This window comes from Elephantulus edwardii, unplaced genomic scaffold, assembly GCF_000299155.1.
Source record: "Elephantulus edwardii isolate Elephantulus edwardi_28Jun2011 unplaced genomic scaffold, EleEdw1.0 scaffold00029, whole genome shotgun sequence".
NCBI classification, from domain to species: domain Eukaryota; kingdom Metazoa; phylum Chordata; class Mammalia; order Macroscelidea; family Macroscelididae; genus Elephantulus; species Elephantulus edwardii.
Window position 1 is genome coordinate 15,725,040 of NW_006399779.1, and position 20,572 is coordinate 15,745,611.

Below are 20,572 nucleotides of genomic sequence, written 5' to 3' on the forward strand. Positions count from 1 at the left end.
AATCTCTTGGAATTATGGAGGTCACCTGGAAGGTGAAAACAGTTAATGCTCTATTCGGTTGGTGATTCAAAGCCACCATGTGAGAAAGAATTGGCAGTCTGATTCTGTAAAATAGTTGTTACTGTTTTATAAAAGTGCCCTCACGTTGGGTTTTGATTTGTAGAGACTCTACGTGACAGCCAGTGGCCACAGTCAGTGACAAGAAGCTGTGATGCAATTCCAAAGTATACTGTTCGAGTCCCCCAGCTGCTCCATGGGCAAAAGATGGGCAATCTCCTTCCATGCAATTAACTGCCTCTGAAACCCCCCTGGAGGGTCAGTTCTAATTCTATGGCACACTGCAACAACAATAACAACAATCTTTACAGAAGTGGATCACCTTCTGTAAAGGCCCTTCTACTGCCAAGTAGCTCAGTGGATTTGAACCATCAACCTTTCAGGTAGTAGGCAAGTGGTTAATCATTGTGCTGCCATGGCTTTTTTCTGCAAAATTATAACTGTTGAAAACCCTATGGCAATTCTAATCCCACATCCACACTGTTGCTGTAACAAAATCAACTCTGCTGCAGCATGTTTTTAAAAGTAGACAATGGTGAAGGAGATGAGGATGAGATGGTTGTTGTTGTTATGTGCCACTGAGTCACCTGCGACTCATAATGAACCAATGTACAACAGCCCTAAGCCCTGCTCTATTCCTTGCCAATCTTATTTCTGACACACCTGCCCTCATTACCTCAGTGACTGAATCAACCCATCTCATTAAGGGTCTTCCTCTCCTGCGCTGTCCCTCCACCCTCCCAAGCATGATGCTCCTCTCCAAGGACTGTTCCCACCTTGCAACATGTTCAAAGTATGTCAGACAAAGCTTCAGAATCCTTGCCTCCAAGGAGCAGCCTGGCTTTCCCCTCTCCAGGACAAACCTGTTTGTTTGTTCTACCAGTCCATGGTATATTCAGTACTTTTCTCCAGCACCACAGCTCAAAGGCATCAACTCTGCTTCTAGCATCACTAGTCATTATCCAGCTCTCTGATGCGTCGCAAGTCATTGAAAAGACCATGGCCTTATATCAGGCGCACCTTAGTCTCCAGACTGACATTGCTGCTCTTCAGTACTTTGGAGAGGACTCTGACAGCTGACTTTCCCAATTTGTCTTTCAATTTCCTGGCTGTGGTACCATGAAAGGGTAGAGGCCTGGAATAAAGGGAGCAGAGAAAAGAACCAGGTGGACAATGTCTGCTTAGCCGATACACAGCCTTCTTAACTTCTTGAGAACAGATTTTCTCCGATGTAGTAATTTTAATCTCCCACACGATGGCACTCATTGCTTACAAAACCGCCAAACTGCCATGGGCAAGCCCCTCTGCGGCACGCCTGAATTTCCGGGGAATGAGCTGCAGCTGACGTTTGGAGCAATTAATAACGCATTAGAAAATTTACCAACAGGGATAATCCACGTTGAGTTAATTAGAGAGCAATTTCAAGTCTGGAGAAGTGGGGGAGACGAGCGCGGAGGGATGTTGGCTCTCCCTTCCGCCCGGGCGGTGGCAGGTTCGCGTGGTCACTGACCGTGGCACTAATCTAGCAGCGACCTGACGAGGTTCTGCTTCAGCGTCCACTCCAGTCCAGGCTAAAAGAGATGACACGGGGGCAGAGGGAGGGATGCTGTTCCGTCTTTGATGTGTAATGGAAAGAACCTTGGCCTGGCATCTTGGAGACCTGGATTCTAATGCCATTTCGGCAGCTAATTTCCTCCTGTGACATTGAGCAGGACATGCTGCCCTTCAGGGGCTGTTTCTCATCTATAAAGATGCATCCATGGCATCAGATAACCCCTAAATTTCCAGCCAGCTCTGCCACTCAATTTGTTGATGTTAGAAGACAAGAGTTTTTTGCTAGCTGGAGCTAGATAGATACATGCTCATACGATATATGTAATCACAGTGTCAGTAAGCAGCCCCTGCTGGATTATGATAAGAGTGTAAAATGCAGTGTTCACACTCTCAGACCACGTCTGCCCGAGTAGATTTTGATTGATATCAGCAACTGGAGCTCATTGCTTTTTGGAAAGAAATTGAATTTGAAAAGGTCTCTTTAAAGGGCCTGTGGGGGGCCAGGGGATAAGTGTAGGCTAGCCAGCTAAGGAGGGTTTGGGGCGAGGCTAGAGAGGCAGGCGGAAGGAGACATTGCAGGCACTACGTGCCCAGGAGGCAGCACGTTAATGCCCAAGAGGAGCTGAGCCAGGGAAGAGCTGTGGGCGCTTCCAGGACTGACCCGGGCTAATCACTCCGCTGGGAGGGCTGTGCTCAAGGCAGGCAGGGGCCTGGCACGGAATCGCCCAGGCTCTCTTTTGCCCTTTTCACTCTTTGCCTCTTGCTAAATTTGGCTCAGACCTGTCAGCGGGCAGTGGTTTTATTTTTAATTTGCTCCTGCATCTGGGAATCCTAGGCAGCTCTGACTGCACTGTGTGTTTTGTTTTGTTTTTTAAATTTGAAACAAAGATGTTTGTTGTTTTTGTTAGGTGCCATCGAGTCAGTTTTTGATTGGGGTTTTCTAGGCTGTAATCTCTAGGACAGCACAGAGTTCAAATCTGTTGCTCACAACAACAGCAGCAATCATTAGGGAGCTCCGGTGGCCAAGTACATAAGGGGTTGCACTGCTAATCAAAGGCCTGCCTCTCAGGGGATTTGAATCCCCTACAAGCTCCAGAGGAGGAAGATGGGCCATCTCCTCTCCGGCTTTATAACCTCAGAGAGCCAGTGGAGATCAGCTGTGAGTCGCTTCCTACTTGGCAGTTAGAGTTTTGAAGTAACAGCATGTGTAGTGGTTGCAGTACTAACCAAAAGGTTGACAGTTTAAATCCATTGGCTGTAGCTTGTCAGGAAGATGGGCTTCCTACTCCAGGTATGGTTTGTAGCCTTGGAAACCTGATAGAGAGTCCTGTGATTTGGAGTCAGGAAGGTAGCAGTGAGGATATTAGGGAAGCAGATCACCAAGTCTTTCTTCCACAGATCCTCTACATTCATAGCTTTTGGTTAGCAAAGTGTTTCAATCTGCCACCATCCCTGGGCCCGACACCATTATTCCCAACTCTGCTGGTCAACAGGTTGTATTAATATGCAACACCCATGTTGCTCACGTTTTCTCACAGGGAAATAAGTTTCTACAAGGTAACCAACCCTGGAGGACTCCCCCCCCCCCCGTTGGAGCTTTCATTTCAATTCATTAATATTTCAGAAATTCAAGTCTGTTGTGAATCTCTTGATTGGCCATGACTGGACAGAGAAGAACCTGTTTAAATCTCTAGAATGGGCTGGCTAAGCCAGAATGATTGTTCACCCTTGTTTCCCTTAACTTCCAAAGAAATCTCTTAGAAAGCAAAGCCTGATCCTTGAAAGCTCAATACTGCTCAAGTTGGTACAGGAACTTCTAACCATCTTATTTTCTTTTTGTTAATAAAATGCTGTAAAGCTGTGGATGGGCAGGCTGGGTTGGGTAAGTCAGATTGGGGGTCTTCTCTATTTGATTATCTGTATGAAGAGGCCATCAAGACCCAAAGATTCAGTTCCCCAGAAGGCCGATTCCTGCTACTGTGACATAGGTGACTTCTTTCTGCTATTCTCAGTTTCCATCTGCCCACTCTCACACTGTCTTTTCAAATAGGAAATGACGGTTCCATCCCCTTGGGCATAAACACACTGAAGCTCCTAGAAAGTTCAAGCTTGTTTCCTCTTCTAATAACACTGAAGTTGTTTCTGCCCCATCTTTACCTCAGTGATCAGAAGCTGTGTCCCCAGGGTTGTTGTGTGGTTGGAAATGTCCAAGCTCAAAACAGTGGGGACAAAAGAGGGATATTTAATGAGAGCTTCACCACACAGGGGATTCTTCACACCAGCCTCCTTGACAATTTTTGCTAAGAATCGGACGAGGGCAAGACAATTCCTCAAATATTAGTTGAACACAGAGGTGCTTTGGGGATAAAGCTGGTATACGAATCGCAAAGGAGATGTGAAGCAGAGACTCGCCTAGGCTTAGTGAAGTGCATTCTAAAGTTATCCTCATGCTATTTCTATGAGGAGAGGTTCCTTGTTCCTCTTTTAAAGTATAGTCGGGAGGTTAACAACACACTTGTTAGGCATCAAATTGTCTCCACTCACATCTATGTTGGAATTCTAACCTCTATATTACTTGGAAATAGCGTTAGATTGTATCAGAAGAGAGCGAGTTCTAGATCTAATCATCCTGAGTTCATAAAACCCCCCCAACATTTTAGACATAAACACACTCATGCACAAGGGAAGACAATTGTCACGTAAAGATTCTTTAGAGAGCAAAGAACCAAGGATGTCCTGAAACTACCAACAAGGAGGCGCCCACACTCCTGGGGCCCCAATTTGGACTTCGAGCCTTCAGAACTGTGAGAAAATAAATTTCTTCTCTTTAAAGTCCCCCACTTGTCTTTTATGTCAGCATCAGGAAACAAAGCCAATGGGCTGTGGAATGTCACACCATCTTCACATCTCTCACTCTGTTGTTCTCTAGGCTTAGAGATAATAAATTGTACCAGATGAAGCTGCCTATCTTTCTCCTTAGGAGACTCAAACTGCCCGAGTTCCAGATTTGGGGTCAGCAGCAAAATTCCCAATAGACTGTTATATAAAAGAACAATATACTATTATAAAAAAAGAGTATAGTTAATATTTGATGAACATCTACTATGAACCAAGCCTTGTTTCAAGTATTTATTTTTTTTTATCATAGTTATCACAGTAACGCTGTTGAGATTTACCTTGAGGCTTATACTATTCATATATGCTGTTCATATTTCTGTTTTACAGTTAAGAACTCTGAGGCACAGAGTATTGGTTGAGAAGTTATTTCTCACCCAGACATCTTGGGGAGTTAACAGGCCGCTTTGGCGATGCTGCAGCACACCTACCTTGTATTGTTCTACATTCAGGACCACCCCCACCCCCTTCAGCTTCCTGAAGTGCCAGGTGCCAGCTGGAGCTGGGGCTCCTGGCCTCTGATTGGCTGCCATGATTTGTGGTTAGTTCTCTGGTAGTGGTGGGGTTGAGAAGGAGACTGATAAGTAACACTGGAGTCCGCTCTGAAGGACGTGAGAACAAGGAGGGAGAGAAAGACCCTTTGAGTTCTGCTTGGTATCTAGTAATATCAACTGAATTACAGACATCCTAACAAGTTGACCAGGCAGCCTGCTGAGCAAGGTAACACTCGTACTTTTCACGCCTTGAGCCACAATGTTGATTACATTTTTCTGTTTCTAATCAGAAACACTTGGACTTTTTGTTTTTCTTTGCAAGGGGCGAGGGGAGGGAGTAAGGAATGCTGACATCACTCTGGCTTTTCTACTGTTTGAAAATAGGAACCAAGCAAGAAGACAATGAAGGCTTAAAGAGAAAATGCAAAATATCCAATTCATCACAAATGAAGGCCAGGGATAGGAAGAGTTTAAGGAGTGTTTCTCTTTAAAAATTTTCCACTTCTGTTGAAAAAATTTTAAAACTGTGATGCTTGCATGTAAATATTTGTCATCTCAACATTTCTTTTCACAGAGGAAATTTGGTGGCATTAATTATATTCACTAAAGGGAGAGCTGCTTTGAATTTGGCAGAAGATACGGGTGATGCTTCCACAAAGTAATTAATGTAATCGGTGTCATTGAATTGTAGGCGTGAAGGAAGTGAAATGAACAAATAGTGTGTCATCTGTAGATTTACAACAAGTTGTTGTTGTTGCATGCTGGTGAGTCAGAACCCATTCACAGCTGGCCCTCCAGCTCGTTTTCAGTGGCTATAAACACAGGGTAAGAGATTGTCCATCCTTCTGCAGGGCAATTGGTAGATCTGAAACTTTGGGATTGCAGCACAGCTTCTTACCACTAGGCCACCAGAGCTCCCTGTGTTTACAACAATGTCAAACAAAGTTCTTCTTGAGTGAATAAGCAGGTGAGTCAGCAGAAAGAGAGGGTAAGACTCCCGGAGAGAAATTACGTGTAGTCCAAGTCAGGAAAAGAATCAGGAGCTAACAAATTCTAGGGTGGGAAGAAAAGTCTTTTATTTCCAGGGATTGCCAAGTCCTGCCAGGAATGTTCTGGTCTAGATTGGACTAAGTAGAAGTCCAGTAATTTTTAAAGTGTGACCTGTGGATCTTTCAGGATAACTGACTGGGATGCTCGTTGTAAAATACCAATTTCTGGATTCCATCCCAGGCAAACAGAATCTGTGTCTCTGAAATGGAATGATTTGAACATAAATTTCCCAGCAATTTGGTTAGATTTTGATTTAGGGACTTGCCCCCTGCTTTGAGGTCGTGTTTCTGAGTCAAGCGTCCTGAACAAGAGTTGTGAGGGTTTCTGAGATGGTACAAGCAAAGAGTTGTCTGGAAGCAGGGCAAGGTTATGGGGATCATATTATGGGACTCAAGACTTAGAAAAAAGGCTTTAATGCATGGTGTTTAGCTAGTAGTACACAATAAATAGTGCTTGGGGAATGTATGAATAAGTAGACAAACAAAGTTGAGGGCTCATATCTGGGCACAATATTCCAGACTGGGCACATTTCCAGGTAATGTTCACTGGGAAATAAACCACTTTGAAGATGATCCGGGGAGATTGTCAGTGGGCTATATTATTTTTTTCAGACCAAGAGCTGGAATGAGAATGGAGAGCAGGGCGGAGGTCTCTTTGTGACCCAACCTCCTGGAAGTGTTAATGACAGCATTAGCCACACAAACTCTGGGCTAGTGCAAGCTGCCCAAGACTGGATTGTCAACATGAATCTGTGATGACAAAGATGATAAATTATGAGATGTCTCATGGGAATAGCATTAAGCTAGCATCTACCCCAAGCCTGTTTTAAGATTCTGAGACAGGTCTATTTCTATTTCTGAGACCTTTTGATAGAAGAGGGAAGAACAAGCATTTGCAAAATTTCTGGATGCCTTAGCAATGACTACAAGAGCTCTCTTTCATAATCCCGACTTCATGTTGCCTACACAGCGCTTACTGCCATCTAGTCATTTTAAAGTGTAGGGCAGGCCGCCTGGATTGCCAAAGCTGAGATGTTTATGAAAACAGACAGCTCCACTGTTCTCTTACAGAGCCACTACTGGGTTCAAACCACTGACCTTTTGGTTAACAGCCAAGCACTTAATCACAAGCTGCCAGGGCTCCTTTCATGCTGTCTAAACTAAAACATGTTCGTTTTTAGTCTTCTTTCTATGTGTTTACCAGAAGGGATAAGAAAACCAAGACTGAGGGTGAAATGTGAGACTTAATCAAGTCTTAAAGTTTTCTGAGGGAACTTTTGGAAGAAACGTAGAAAAGTGACTACAGGTACCTATAAATTGCATTGTTAAGATGTCCAAAATGAACTATGACAAAATGTTATGCAATAATGTATTTATTGTAAAAAAATAAAATGATATAAAAATGAATAAAATGAAAATAGGCCAATACCTAGTCTATTGTCCAGAAATTACATGCAGGTAAGATTTTATCATATAGTCTTCCAGAATGTCCGTACTTTCAAGAACATACAAATATGGACATATTTGCATACACGTGGGCCTACTACATTTTGCTACTGTTCTGTTTTCTGCTTTTTAACGTGAGCATCTTTCTGTATCACCAGTGTGTTATAGAAATTGCACAAATGAATCACTACATACAGAAAACAAAACATATAGAAATTTTACATTTCTTGTGGTTTCCCATTTACTAATGACCTTCTGATGATGATTATGTTGTTTTATAGTTTTCAAAGTTATAATATTTTTAAAAATAAAATATCTCTTTTTCTCTTTCTAAAGAAATATGTCTGTGTACCAATGGAGATGTAAAATAACTTCCTAAAAGCAGATATATAGCACCAAGGAAAATACATATATAAAATTTTGAGAGAATTCATATCCACAGTTTTGAGAGAAAACATATTTACAATTTCCCTGAATTGTTCATTTAAATGATTATACCAATATACGCTGCTTCCTTAATTAACTAGTTAACTTTATTTATGCTAAGTCGTTTCAACCACTTTTAATCTTTGCTAATCTGCTGGGTTTAAAATGTTATTTTATAATTATGATTCTTAAAAATGTTATTTTTTTCAAAAGTAATGCAAGTTACAAGTTGGGGAGCTCTGGTGACATAGTCTATAAAGAGTTGTGCTGATAACCTAGAATTAATATAGGTTAATTTAGGCAATGACTTAAATATAAAAGTCCCTTACTTCCATCAGAATCTTAATGTGTATTCCTTCATGTGCTTTAAAAATTAACACCACCACCACTTCCCTTCTATGTATCTTGATTCTAGTTTGAATGAACTTCTGTCAGTTAAATTGAAAAAATCTAGTAAGTAATTTTTAATTTGAGTGTTAATGGCTAATAAAGAACTGCTTGAAATGGCATTCTTTCTATAGAGGTGTTTGCAATTCCTCAGGAACTTCAGGAGCTACACTTTAACTCAACCAGTAGGGGGCAGTAGGTAGGAGAGGAGATAGTTCTAACTTCAGTTCTGGCTGACTCTTTCAATGCCTTAAATTCAGTATTTCATCTGATTAGCCCCAGAGATGATCAGGTAGCTTTATACAGGTTCTCAAAGTATTATCTTGAAGTGTCAGAAAACCAATGCCTTAGAACAAGGCTGGCAGTGAAGGGTAAATGAATGAAAAAGGCATTTAAGGATGAAGTCAATGCAACACGAAAAGAGAGATGCAGATAGACATTTCCATTGCCTGATAACATAGAATAGGTTTAAGAAATGTGCTTGAACTAGAAACAACTTCAAGGTCCTTGTTTGACTGTCGTTGAGATATTTGCATCAATTTCTGAAAAGGAGGCATCAAAATTACAACAGTAAGTAGTATAAAGAGACCACTTAGTGAGAAATATTGTTAGCAGGGGTCAGGATTAACTTTGACATTACTCTTTCTACTTGCAGATGTGTTTATCCAAGGATGTGTCTTCTCCAGTATAAAAACACAGCAAAACTCAAATTGACTTGGTTAGCAAATTAACTGGAAGAGGAGATGATAGATGACATAATTGGTGGGTCAAAAGATTTACCTAGGAAAATTTGAGGAACACAGATTAGAAATGGAAACACAGATGCTAGTTAGTTTAGTTATTACGTGAACGATTTGGGGAAGATTGAGCTAACTGGATCTATATATCAGTTAAATAGTATTTTTAGACTTTTTTGGGTTTTTAAAAAAAATTAATATTGATGTCAGGATGAAGAGGCTTTAAAGATAGGCTATAGCAGTTGAATTGAAAAGCAATCTAATCAACAAATTTGAATTTGGACAGTAACTGATTGGTGATGCTATATATTTTTTAATAGAGGCATTTGTAATTCTTCAGGGACTCAGGGAGATATAATGCCTTAACTTTAATGATGATGTCGTATATCATTATCATCATTAAAGTTATCATCATTAACAGAGCTTTAGTGATGATGCTGTATGATGTCGTATTTTACCAGAAGAAAGATATTTCTCCCACCACCTATTAAAATGACAGAGCTAGTAGCCATGGACCGGTAGTGACCTTGAGGATGATCTGTGCAAGTTTCATCTGAAAGCACTTTCATTTTCCCTCTTGAAAATCCTTCAGAAGCTTGGTTTATATATCATCATGGTTTGCTGCAGGTTTCCAGCATTCTGTGTTGTTCAAAATGTAGACATGGTGTTACAATTCACAGCAGCATCCGCTAATTAAAAGTGTAAGCATAATTAGTGTCCATGATACTTATTATTAGTTTGCATTCATAAAGCTCAACATTCACTTCATCCTTTGAAGTATTGAGTAATTAGTTTCTTCGGGTCTGTTGCTTTATCATGCCTTTTCTGACTCATTTGGAAGAAACAAATAACTAATCTCCCAGAAGACGGCTGTAAAAGAAGCTGGGAAAAATTTGTCCAGCTATTGCAAGGAGGCTAATACAGTATAGAAAAATAGGCCCGGTTTGGGTTTTACTGGCCAACCTAGCCATCCATCGATTTACATATCAAATAAATATTGAGTACCTCATGTGTAATAGAAACCCTAGGGAGATAAAGACTAGCTTTCCTTAAAGATTTAATTGCCAGAGATCTTAAGGAAAGTATATCCCCCTCCCCCCACATATACACTTCAACTTGTATTAAGAGTCATTATCACTGTGATTCAAAGTATAAATGACTATAAGCTCTGTAAGGACAAGAAAGGGCTATTTTCTGCTGTCCAGTCAGTACCTAAATAGTACCTTAAAACAGAGAGTCTAATAAGCAACATTTTGGTTGAATTAATGGATGAAGTATTAAGTATTTTCATTCTTGTTGCTTCTAAAATGTGTCAGTGGGAAATAAATTTCAAAGACAAAAAAAATTTCCTTCTCGTACCTTCTCTGCGTTTCCCCCTAATCTGACTTCTTTTCATTATTTCCAGATACCTTGGCCAGCATGGCTGTCTCTGTGTCACCCAGCCTGGGACTCAATTCTGCACCAGAGGAAATCCAACACCCATACATTAAATTTTCAGAATGGAAATTTAAACTCTTCAGGGTGAGATCCTTTGAAAAGACATCTGAAGAAGCTCAAACGGAAAAGAAAGAATCCTCAGAGGGGAGACCCTGCCTGGAGCAATCTCCTGCAGTTCCAGACAAGGCTGGTGGCCAGAAGCCAGCCGTGACTCAACCGGCATTAAAGCCTCACTCCAAGTTTTTGAAGCTATCCTGTGGCAATAGAAAAGCGAGAGAGAAAACAAGTCACCAAGCCAACCTTCGCCATCTCTGCCGCATCTGTGGAAGTTCTTTCAAAAGTGATGTGCACAATAGGAGCTACCCAGTCCATGGGCCTGTGGATGGTAAAACCCAAGGCCTTTTGAGAAAAAAGGAGAAGAGAGTCACTTCATGGCCAGACCTCATTGTCAAGGTTTTCCGGATCGATGTGAAAGCGGATGTTGACTCCATCCACCCCACTGAGTTCTGCCACAAATGCTGGAGCATCATGTATAGGAAGGTTGGCCGTGCCCCATGTGAGGTTCAGTTCCCCAGGAAGGTAGCCATGGAGTGGTACCCCCACTCCCCGTCCTGTGATGTCTGCCAGGCTGCCCGTCGGGGCCTGAAGAGAAAGCGTCATCAGCTAAATCTACAGCTCAGCAAAAAACTCAAAACTGTGGCTGAGCGCAGGAAACAGGCCTGCAAGTTCAGGAGAAGGGCTCGGGCCAAGGTCAGCAATAAGGAAGTCATGAAGAAGATTGCCAACTGCAGTAAGATCCACCTCAGCCCCAAGCTCCTTGTGGTGGACTATCCTGTGCACTTTGTGAAGTCTATCTCCTGTCGGATTTGTGAGCACATTCTGGCCGATCCTGTGGAGACTAGCTGTAAGCATGTGTTTTGCAGGATCTGCATTCTCAGGTGCCTCAAAGTCATGGGCAGCTACTGCCCCTCCTGCCAATATCCCTGCTTCCCTACTGATCTGGAGAGCCCGGTGAAGTCCTTTCTGAGCATCTTAAACTCCTTGATGGTGAAATGCCCTGCAAGTGAGTGCAAAGAGGAGGTCAGCCTGGAAAAATATAATCACCACGTCTCAAGCCACAAAGAATCGAAAGAGACTTTTGTGCATATTAACAAGGGGGGCCGGCCCCGCCAGCATCTCCTGTCCCTGACTCGGAGAGCACAGAAGCACCGTCTCAGGGAGCTCAAAATGCAAGTCAAGGCTTTTGCTGACAAAGAAGAAGGTGGAGATGTGAAGTCCGTGTGTCTGACCTTGTTTCTGCTGGCATTGAGGGCGAGGAACGAGCATAGACAAGCTGATGAGCTGGAGGCCATCATGCAGGGCCGAGGTTCTGGCCTGCAGCCAGCTGTCTGCTTGGCCATCCGTGTCAACACCTTTCTCAGCTGCAGCCAGTACCACAAGATGTACAGGACTGTGAAAGCCATCACAGGGAGGCAGATTTTTCAGCCTTTGCACGCTCTTCGGAATGCTGAGAAAGTCCTGCTGCCGGGTTACCACCCCTTTGAGTGGCAGCCACCTCTGAAGAACGTATCTTCCAGAACTGATGTCGGCATTATTGATGGGCTGTCTGGACTGACTTCCTCCGTGGATGACTATCCGGTGGACACTATTGCAAAGAGGTTCCGCTATGACTCAGCTTTGGTGTCTGCTCTCATGGACATGGAAGAAGACATCTTGGAAGGCATGAAATCCCAAGACCTTGACGACTACCTGCATGGCCCCTTCACCGTGGTGGTGAAAGAATCTTGTGATGGAATGGGAGATGTGAGTGAGAAACACGGGAATGGACCAGTTGTTCCAGAAAAGGCAGTTCGTTTTTCTTTCACAATCATGAATATCACTATAGCGCACGGCTCACAGAATGTGAAGGTGTTTGAGGAAGCCAAACCGAATTCTGAGCTGTGTTGCAAGCCACTGTGCCTCATGCTGGCAGATGAGTCCGACCATGAGACCCTGACGGCGATCCTGAGCCCTCTCATTGCAGAGAGGGAGGCCATGAAGAGCAGTGAGTTAATGCTAGAGATGGGCGGTGTCCTCAGAACTTTCAAGTTCATCTTCAGGGGCACTGGATATGATGAGAAACTTGTCCGGGAAGTGGAGGGCCTTGAAGCTTCTGGCTCAGTCTACATTTGTACCCTCTGTGACGCCACCCGCCTGGAAGCCTCCCAAAATCTCGTCCTCCACTCCATCACCAGAAGCCACGCTGAGAACCTGGAACGCTATGAGGTCTGGCGTTCCAACCCTTTCCATGAGTCAGTGGAAGAGCTGCGGGATCGGGTCAAAGGAGTCTCGGCCAAGCCTTTTATTGAGACAGTTCCTTCCATAGATGCCCTCCACTGTGATATTGGCAATGCGGCTGAGTTCTACAAGATTTTCCAGCTAGAGATTGGTGAAGTGTATAAGAATCCCAATGCTTCCAAAGAGGAAAGGAAAAGATGGCAGGCCACCTTAGACAAACATCTCCGAAAGAGGATGAACCTGAAACCAATCATGAGGATGAACGGCAACTTTGCCCGGAAGCTTATGACCAAAGAGACAGTGGAAGCAGTATGTGAATTAATTCCCTCTGAGGAGAGACACGAAGCTCTCCGGGAGCTGATGGACCTTTACCTGAAGATGAAACCGGTGTGGCGTTCATCATGCCCTGCTAAAGAGTGCCCAGACTCCCTGTGCCAGTACAGCTTCAACTCACAGCGATTTGCTGAGCTACTCTCTACCAAGTTCAAGTACAGATATGAGGGCAAAATAACCAATTATTTTCATAAGACCCTGGCACATGTCCCCGAAATTATCGAAAGGGATGGGTCCATTGGAGCTTGGGCAAGTGAAGGAAATGAATCTGGCAACAAACTATTTAGACGCTTCCGGAAAATGAATGCCAGACAGTCCAAGTGCTACGAGATGGAAGACGTCCTGAAACACCACTGGTTGTACACCTCCAAATACCTTCAGAAGTTCATGAATGCTCATAATGCATTAAAAAATACTATAAGCCCACAGGCAAGCTTATATGACCCAGTGGGTCCAGAGGACTCCATGGAGAGTCAGGATTCGATGGAATTTTGAGCAAGGCAACGTCTTATGAGCTGGTTTTGCAAATGAGTTCTCTTCTGGGTTGCACTGAAGGCTTAGCCTTGCACCCTTCTTTATAGCATGTGGGGGTTGCACTGAAGGCTTGTCCCTGCACCCTTCTTTATAGTGTGTGGGGGTTGCACTGAAGGCGTGTTCTTGCACCCTTCTTTATGGCATGTGGTGGTTTGCAGCCCAAGAGGTATCTGGTGAGTGAGAGGTGTGAGATGCTTAAGTTGTGTTAGAAACCGGGAACCGATGAGCTAATTTCTTGAACCATTTAGTGAGTTCAGAGAAGCAACAGGTGAAATCAGTTATGTAAAAGCTCAATAACTGGAAGTGGGAGTACCTGCAGGAGACCATAGTGGGGCAAAGATTTGTGCAGGTGACTGAGAGGCAAGAAAATCAAAGCCGAGGCTGTCAAAGATGGCGGGCAGTCAGGCCAGGGAGGGGTATCCATTCTGTGGTCTCCTCCCTCCATTTGTTATATTTTGTGTTGAGATGTAATGCATATTTTCTTATTGCCTTATTTCATTTTTCTAGAATTGCTTATTTTATAAATTCCATATATCTTGGCTTGTCTTACAAGATTCAAAAACTCTTTCCAGATATCTTCAATATTATATTTGGATAGCATGTCAAACTTTATTAGTTGCTCTTAATGTATTTCCCTATTTGGAGTGTACATACAGAAATATCCTTTCTCTAGAAAATGTTTTTGAGGATAAGCCATTTTCCAGGCTTACATGATGTCTTTGTTGTGACCTGGAGAGCCACATAATTGCTCGACAGTGAAATCCAAAAGACACAATTGTTCACCTCAGTTAGTTCCTCAATCTTCTGGTAGCACATACTAACTTAGTTTTCAGTTGCCATGTAGCATTTCAGATTTTTAAATTTTTTTAGAGTCTCCAAATGCTTTTCCATACAATCCCAAGGCCACAGAGGTCTTTAAGATCCAGGTTTGCTCACTATGAAAAGACAGATTTGCTGTCTTGTTGAAAATTTTCTGCCAAATTTTTCTCTATACGTTAAAAATATGCACTCAATTCTGTATTCCTTAAGTCCTAAATGTAGCTAGTGCTTCCCTCTGCAATGCATTCTTTTTTCTATAGTAGTCACCATGCTTGGAAAGGTAAAAAGTCAACACAAGAGAGGAAGACATTCGTCAAGATAGATTAACACAGTCATTGTGTCAATGACATCAGATGTGCTGAAGATGGTGCGGTTGACTCAGGATAGAGCAAGGTTCAGAGCGATTGTTCACAGGGTCGCTTTGAGTCTGTAGTGGACTTGATTGCATATAACAACTACAATATTGGTCAGTTCACTTTCATTGTGTTCAAATATTGACAGCATTATGGCTGTGCTTTCCCACCTGCTTGCCTTAGATAGCATACTTCAGTGTATGGCGGGAAGGCAACACAGTTATGCAGGTTGGCTTTGTTGATTTTTAAAGTTTTTATCACTTTTGGAATGTTTAGACACTCATTTTGCCTCATCTCCCTACAAAACAACTCTTTAAGGCAAGCACTGTTATTATCCCCATTTGATGACGGTTCAATTGATTTGCCCCAATTTATAGGGATAATTAATGCCTGTCTTGGAATTTGAACTCAGGTCTTTAATCTCCAAATTCCATGTTCTCTCCAAAACTCTCTCTCCCCACCCGCCTATTATGATCACAAATGGAATTAGAATTTGTTTAGTATCCACAACTATCCCTATGGTTAAAAACTGAAGCAGTTGCAGAGTTTTTGAGTGGTATTTGCGGTGGGGAAGAGGAGAACAGATTTCCGAGTCATTTACTTATTTTGGCTCTTTTGATTTAAGAAAGTAATGCTAAAGCTTCAAAGAGCCTCAGTGACTCTGATGGCTCCACTTATTTGCAAACTATTGTCTGCATCCTTAGGAATTGTGGGATTTGCCAGTTGCTGCCAATTTAGAGCAGGCATGAGATTTTATGTACTAGTGAGTCATAATGATATGTTAGTGTTAATTAGTTTTTTTCTTTCTTTGATTTTATTGGCCATAATTGCCACTTTTCAGACACAGTATATGATAGAGCTTTGTAATTTAGTTGTCAAACATACATCAGTGACATTACTCGAAGTGGTATATGCATTCCATGCTTTTGCAGGGATTGAACCCAGGATTTTCCATTAAAGTAAAAAAAAAGGGGGGCATTTTCTTTGCTTTTTTGTATATAGAACATCAAAGACATTTGTAAATTGGTTAACTAAACCATATATTTTATGGTATTTGAATGCTATTTTTTCTTTCTTCTTGAAACCTCTTAATTTTGCATTTTGGAAAGGAACAGGTTTCTAAACTATCCTATCCCGGCATCCTGTGTAATCCTTACAGCATGGCTCTGCGCTAATCAACAACTAAATTGATATAGTCATCCTCCTCCCGGGACTAAGCTCATGCTGCTTTGCCGATTTCCTCCCATTTCCACTCTGTTTCTCGATTGATAGCACTGTAAACAGTTTCCCATATTAAATTCCCCTTTTGTAGCCTTGTAGGAACTCATTTGAATACATGTGACTAACAGTGTGATTTATAGCACAACCTTCTCAGTAAGCCCTTAATCAGATCACATTTTGAGGAACCCTAAGAACACCTGGCTTTAAGGATCTCATTGCGGAGAAATGCTGCCTATGGTTGTTTTTGCCTTCACTGTTGGGATTGCAATATCCTAGTTCCTGATTTTATTCTCGAATTTTATTTTTAACAATGCCTATTGTAAATGCAGTCACATACTCCAGGGAAATTTACAACCTGAAAGAAATATATAGGTGCGTATGTGTGTGTGTTTGTATTTTTGAAGTATAGACTGGGGCTTCACAAGTGCCTGCCGGTGAAACCTGATTCTACAAGTTTTCCTGCCAGCTCACTGAGGTGTGCTTCAGGGACTGGTGATAATGGCTGATGAAAATTGATGAATGGCTGGTGTGAGGTCAAAAAGCACCTGGGGATTAATAAACATGCACAGAGAAGCAAGAACATGAGAAAAAGATGTCTTTGCCTTCCAGGTGAAATGGAATTTCGTTTTGACTCAATTTGTTTCCAAATGTAGATGAAAAGATATGGATGAAGATAAAGAAGGTGTTTTTTGGGGTTTTTGTTTGTTTGTTTGTTTGTTTTGGAGGAGGGGTTGAGAGTGTGGGTTTCCTATTACATCAAAGATAATTCAAATTCTGAGTAGAGAGCAGGCAGAATCCTGAAGCCCAAGTGGTGGTGGTTGTTGTTGTTGTTATGTGCCGTCGAGTCGCCTGCGACTCATAGCGACCCTATATGTACAATAGCCCTAAACTCCACTCTGTCCTGTGCCAATCGCACTGTCTCTGACACTCCCATCCCAATTATCCCAGTCACTGAATCAATCCACCTCATAGAGGGCCTTCCAATTGTCATTTGGATCGGAGTGGTTTTTGACTGCAGGAATGTGTGTATGTGTCTGTTAGCTTATTGTAGAAGAGATACTTTCCTCTTCTGATGTTAAGTGATTTTAAAGGAGAGTGAATGTTTTGTACTTTATTTAAAAAAAACCTTTTACTATGCTAATCTATATAAATATACCTCAAAATTCATTTTTATGAGCTTTTCTTTTTATAGTATTGCACTTCACTTTGTTTTCTTACAGTCTTACAGTTGGTTTAATGGCTTCTAAGAGTCTATTTTTTGGTGGGGTTTTTTTTCCTGCTGTTTTAAAGGAAAGTTCAGATAACAAGATGCAATGGACTTAATGGATGCAAAACATCTATGTTTTCTTGTTAAATGTTCTGAAATGTAACAAAATATTAATTTTCAATACTAATCTTTGTATTTTAAAATTTTACTCTTTACAGACATTATAGTTATTGTAAACAATTTTATGCTTAAAAACGGAAATAAAGTTGTAAGATTTGAAAGTTGTGGATGTTCTGACTTATTTTCAGTATAACAAGTACTAGTTAAATTTTTCCACAAGGGAATTACAAAATTAACTTGATACCTTGGGAATAAAGGACAATATGATAGGTGATCTCTATAAGAAGAGCAACACAATAGTGATAAATTAAATTTATCCTGGTATTGTCGTGTGCTGTTAAGTGCTCTCAAGTTATAGATGACTCATAGTGACCCTGTGAATGAAAGACCTGAACACATGTATAACGTTCATTGTTTCTCCAAGTTCATAGAGTTTCTGGAAACAAGCTATTTCAGAAGTGGATGCCACTTCTGCTTCCAAGCTTGTTTTGATTGGGGAGCTCCACCAAACACTGTTCACCATGTTGTTGTTGTTGTTATGTGCCGTCGAGTCACTTGTGACTCATAGCGACCCTATGTACAACAGCCCTAAACACCGCTCTGTCCTGTGCCAATCGCACTGTCTCTGACACTCCCGTCCCAATTATCACAGTCACTGAATCAATCCACCTCATAGACGGCCTTCCTCTCCTGCGCTGTCCCTCCACCCTCCCAAGCATGATGTCCCTCTCTAAGGACTGGTCTCTCCTCACAACATGTCCAAAGTATGTTAGACGGAGCCTCAGAATCCTTGCCTCCAAGGAGCCATCCGGTTTAACCCTTTCCAGGACAAATCTGCTTGTTTTCCTAGCAGTCCATGGTATTCTCAGTACTCTTCTCCAGCACCACAGCTCAAAGGCATCAATTCTCCTTCTATCCTCCTTGGTCATTGTCCAACTCTCTGATGCATAACAGGCGATTGCGAAGACCATGGCCTATATCAGAAACACCTTAGTCTCCAGAGAGACACCATTGCTCTTCAGTACTTTGGAGAGGTCCCTAACAGCAGACTTTCCCATGGCAATGCACCTTGACACATTAGTGTCACAGTGTTTAGCATCACAGCAACCACAAGTTACTTCTGTACAGCAAATGGACAGACCAGTGCTATACCACTTAGAAGAATGTTTGACCAGAAACAGTTAAAACCAGGCTGAGGGCTGCAGATTAAAATCACCCATGTTTGGCTTGGCAGCATAACTTTCTATCCTCTAGGCCAACAGAGCTCTCTCTATGTCGTTGTTGTTGTTAAGTGCCATCAAGTTGTGGACAACTCATAGCGACCCTATGAAAAAAAGACCTGAACACTTGTATAACTTTCATCATTTCTCCAAGTTCATAGAGAAGACAATTTGAATCTGGATATTTGAGATAAATAGTAAATCTTTTGAAAAAAGAAAAATTGTTAAATTGGTGGTTTTTAACATTTTGGAAAATCTGGTGATGTTATAAACATATCACCCAGAAAAACTAATCTGTTTAGAATTTTGTTCAGAGGGTTTGATTTGTCTAGAGTAGCACGGGTTAGGGCAAAATTGAGGTAGGGGCCAACTTTCCTAATCATCATCATCATCATCTTCATCATCATCACTCTGTCTATCTTGACACTGCCTATTGGTTCAGTGCTAAGAATCTTTGTTTTCTAGACATTGATGCGCAATCCATTCTGAAGGCTGCATTCCTTGATCTTCTGCAACAAGTGCTTCAAGTCTTCCTCACTTTAAACAAGAAGAGTTATACCATTAGCATAGTGGAGTTTATTGATAACTCTCCCTCCAAGCCTAATGCCACACTCCTCTTCATAGAGTCCAGCTTCTTGGATAATTTGTTCAGCATACAGACTGAATAGGTAAGGAGAGAGAATACAACCTGACACACTCCCTTCTCAACTTTAAAACATGCAGTGTCTCCCTGCTCTGTTAGCACAACAGCCTCCTGGTCCTGGTATAGGCTCCACGGAGCACAATTAAGTACTCCGGGATTCCCATTCTTCTCAATGTCAGCCACCACTTGTCATGATCCATACAGTCAAATGCCTTTGCATCATCAATAAAGTACAGATAGACATTCTTCGAGCATTCCTTCCTTTCAGCTAGAATCCATTTGACATCAACAATGATATCCCTGGTGCCATGATCTCTTCTAAATCCTGCTTGAACTTCTGGAAGTTCCCTATTTATGTACTGTTCTAGCCATTTTCAGTGATCTTCAGCAGTATTTTGCTTGCATGCGATATTAATGATAGGGCGATAGGCAGCATTATGATGGGTGGAGAGGATATTGAAAGTGTCAACAGCTTCATCTTGCTTGGATCCACACTTAACACCTTTGGTACTAGCAGTCAGGAAATAAAAAGATGAATTGCACTGGAAAAAAATCTGCGGTTAGGGACCTCTTCAAATTCTTGAGGAGTAATGATGCCAGTGTGAGACTAAAGTGTATTTGATTCAGGCCATAGTATTTCCAGTTACTTGCAATACATCTGAGAGCTGAACAATGAATAAAGATGACAGAAGAAGAATGGATGCCTTCAAGCTGTGGTATTGGAGAAGAGCGCTGAACATCCCATGGACAGCCAGGAGAAAAAAATAGATGTGTCTTGGAGAGGGTGTAGCCAGAGTGTTCTTTAGAGGCAAGAATGATGAGGCTTCACCTCACATATTTTGGGGATATTGTTAGGAGGGACTATTCCTTGGAGAAGGATATGATGCTGTAAAGTGTGGAGGGTCTGCAAAGGAAAGGAAGACCCTCATCCAGGTGAATTTATATGGTTACTGCTGCAATGGGCTCTTGTGCGTCAGGAAGTGTGATGCTGGCACAGGATAAAACAGGGTTCAGATCTTTTGTTCTTAGGGTTGCTATGAGTTATGGCCAACTCGATGACACTTAACATGAACAATACAGTAATCACTAAGTCTCTTACTATTGCCTGTTGTTACCTGCCATCCAGTTGGAAATGACTCATAGCTGACCCTTTAGTAGGTTTTCAGAAGCTTTAAATTGCACTGGAGGATGCCGCTCATCTCTCTCCTCTGGAGCAGCTGGTGTATTTAGACTGCGTGTCTTTGGGTTCACAGCACTTACCCACTAGGCCAGCAGAGCTCTAATTGCTGTCTGTTGTTGTCGTTGTGTGCTTTTGAGTCAGAACTTGACTTATAGCTGATCCTCCAATGGGTTTTCAGAGACA

General features: G+C 42.0%; 1 protein-coding gene across 1 annotated transcript; it reads left to right on the forward strand.

The window, feature by feature from the left end:
- Positions 1–5,119: 5,119 nt before the first annotated feature.
- On the forward strand, positions 5,120–13,665 carry RAG1 (recombination activating gene 1). The gene is made up of 2 exons (XM_006883765.1): positions 5,120–5,226; positions 10,451–13,665. The coding sequence occupies exon 2, from the start codon at positions 10,465–10,467 to the stop codon at positions 13,585–13,587; it is 3,123 nt and encodes a 1,040-aa protein (XP_006883827.1). The 5' UTR covers positions 5,120–5,226; positions 10,451–10,464; the 3' UTR covers positions 13,588–13,665.
- The last annotated feature ends 6,907 nt before the right edge of the window (positions 13,666–20,572 follow it).

Coding starts and splice junctions, on each gene's coding strand:
- RAG1 (XM_006883765.1), top strand. CDS start 10,465: ATGGCTGTCTCTGTGTCACCCAGCCTGGGACTCAATTCTGCACCAGAG.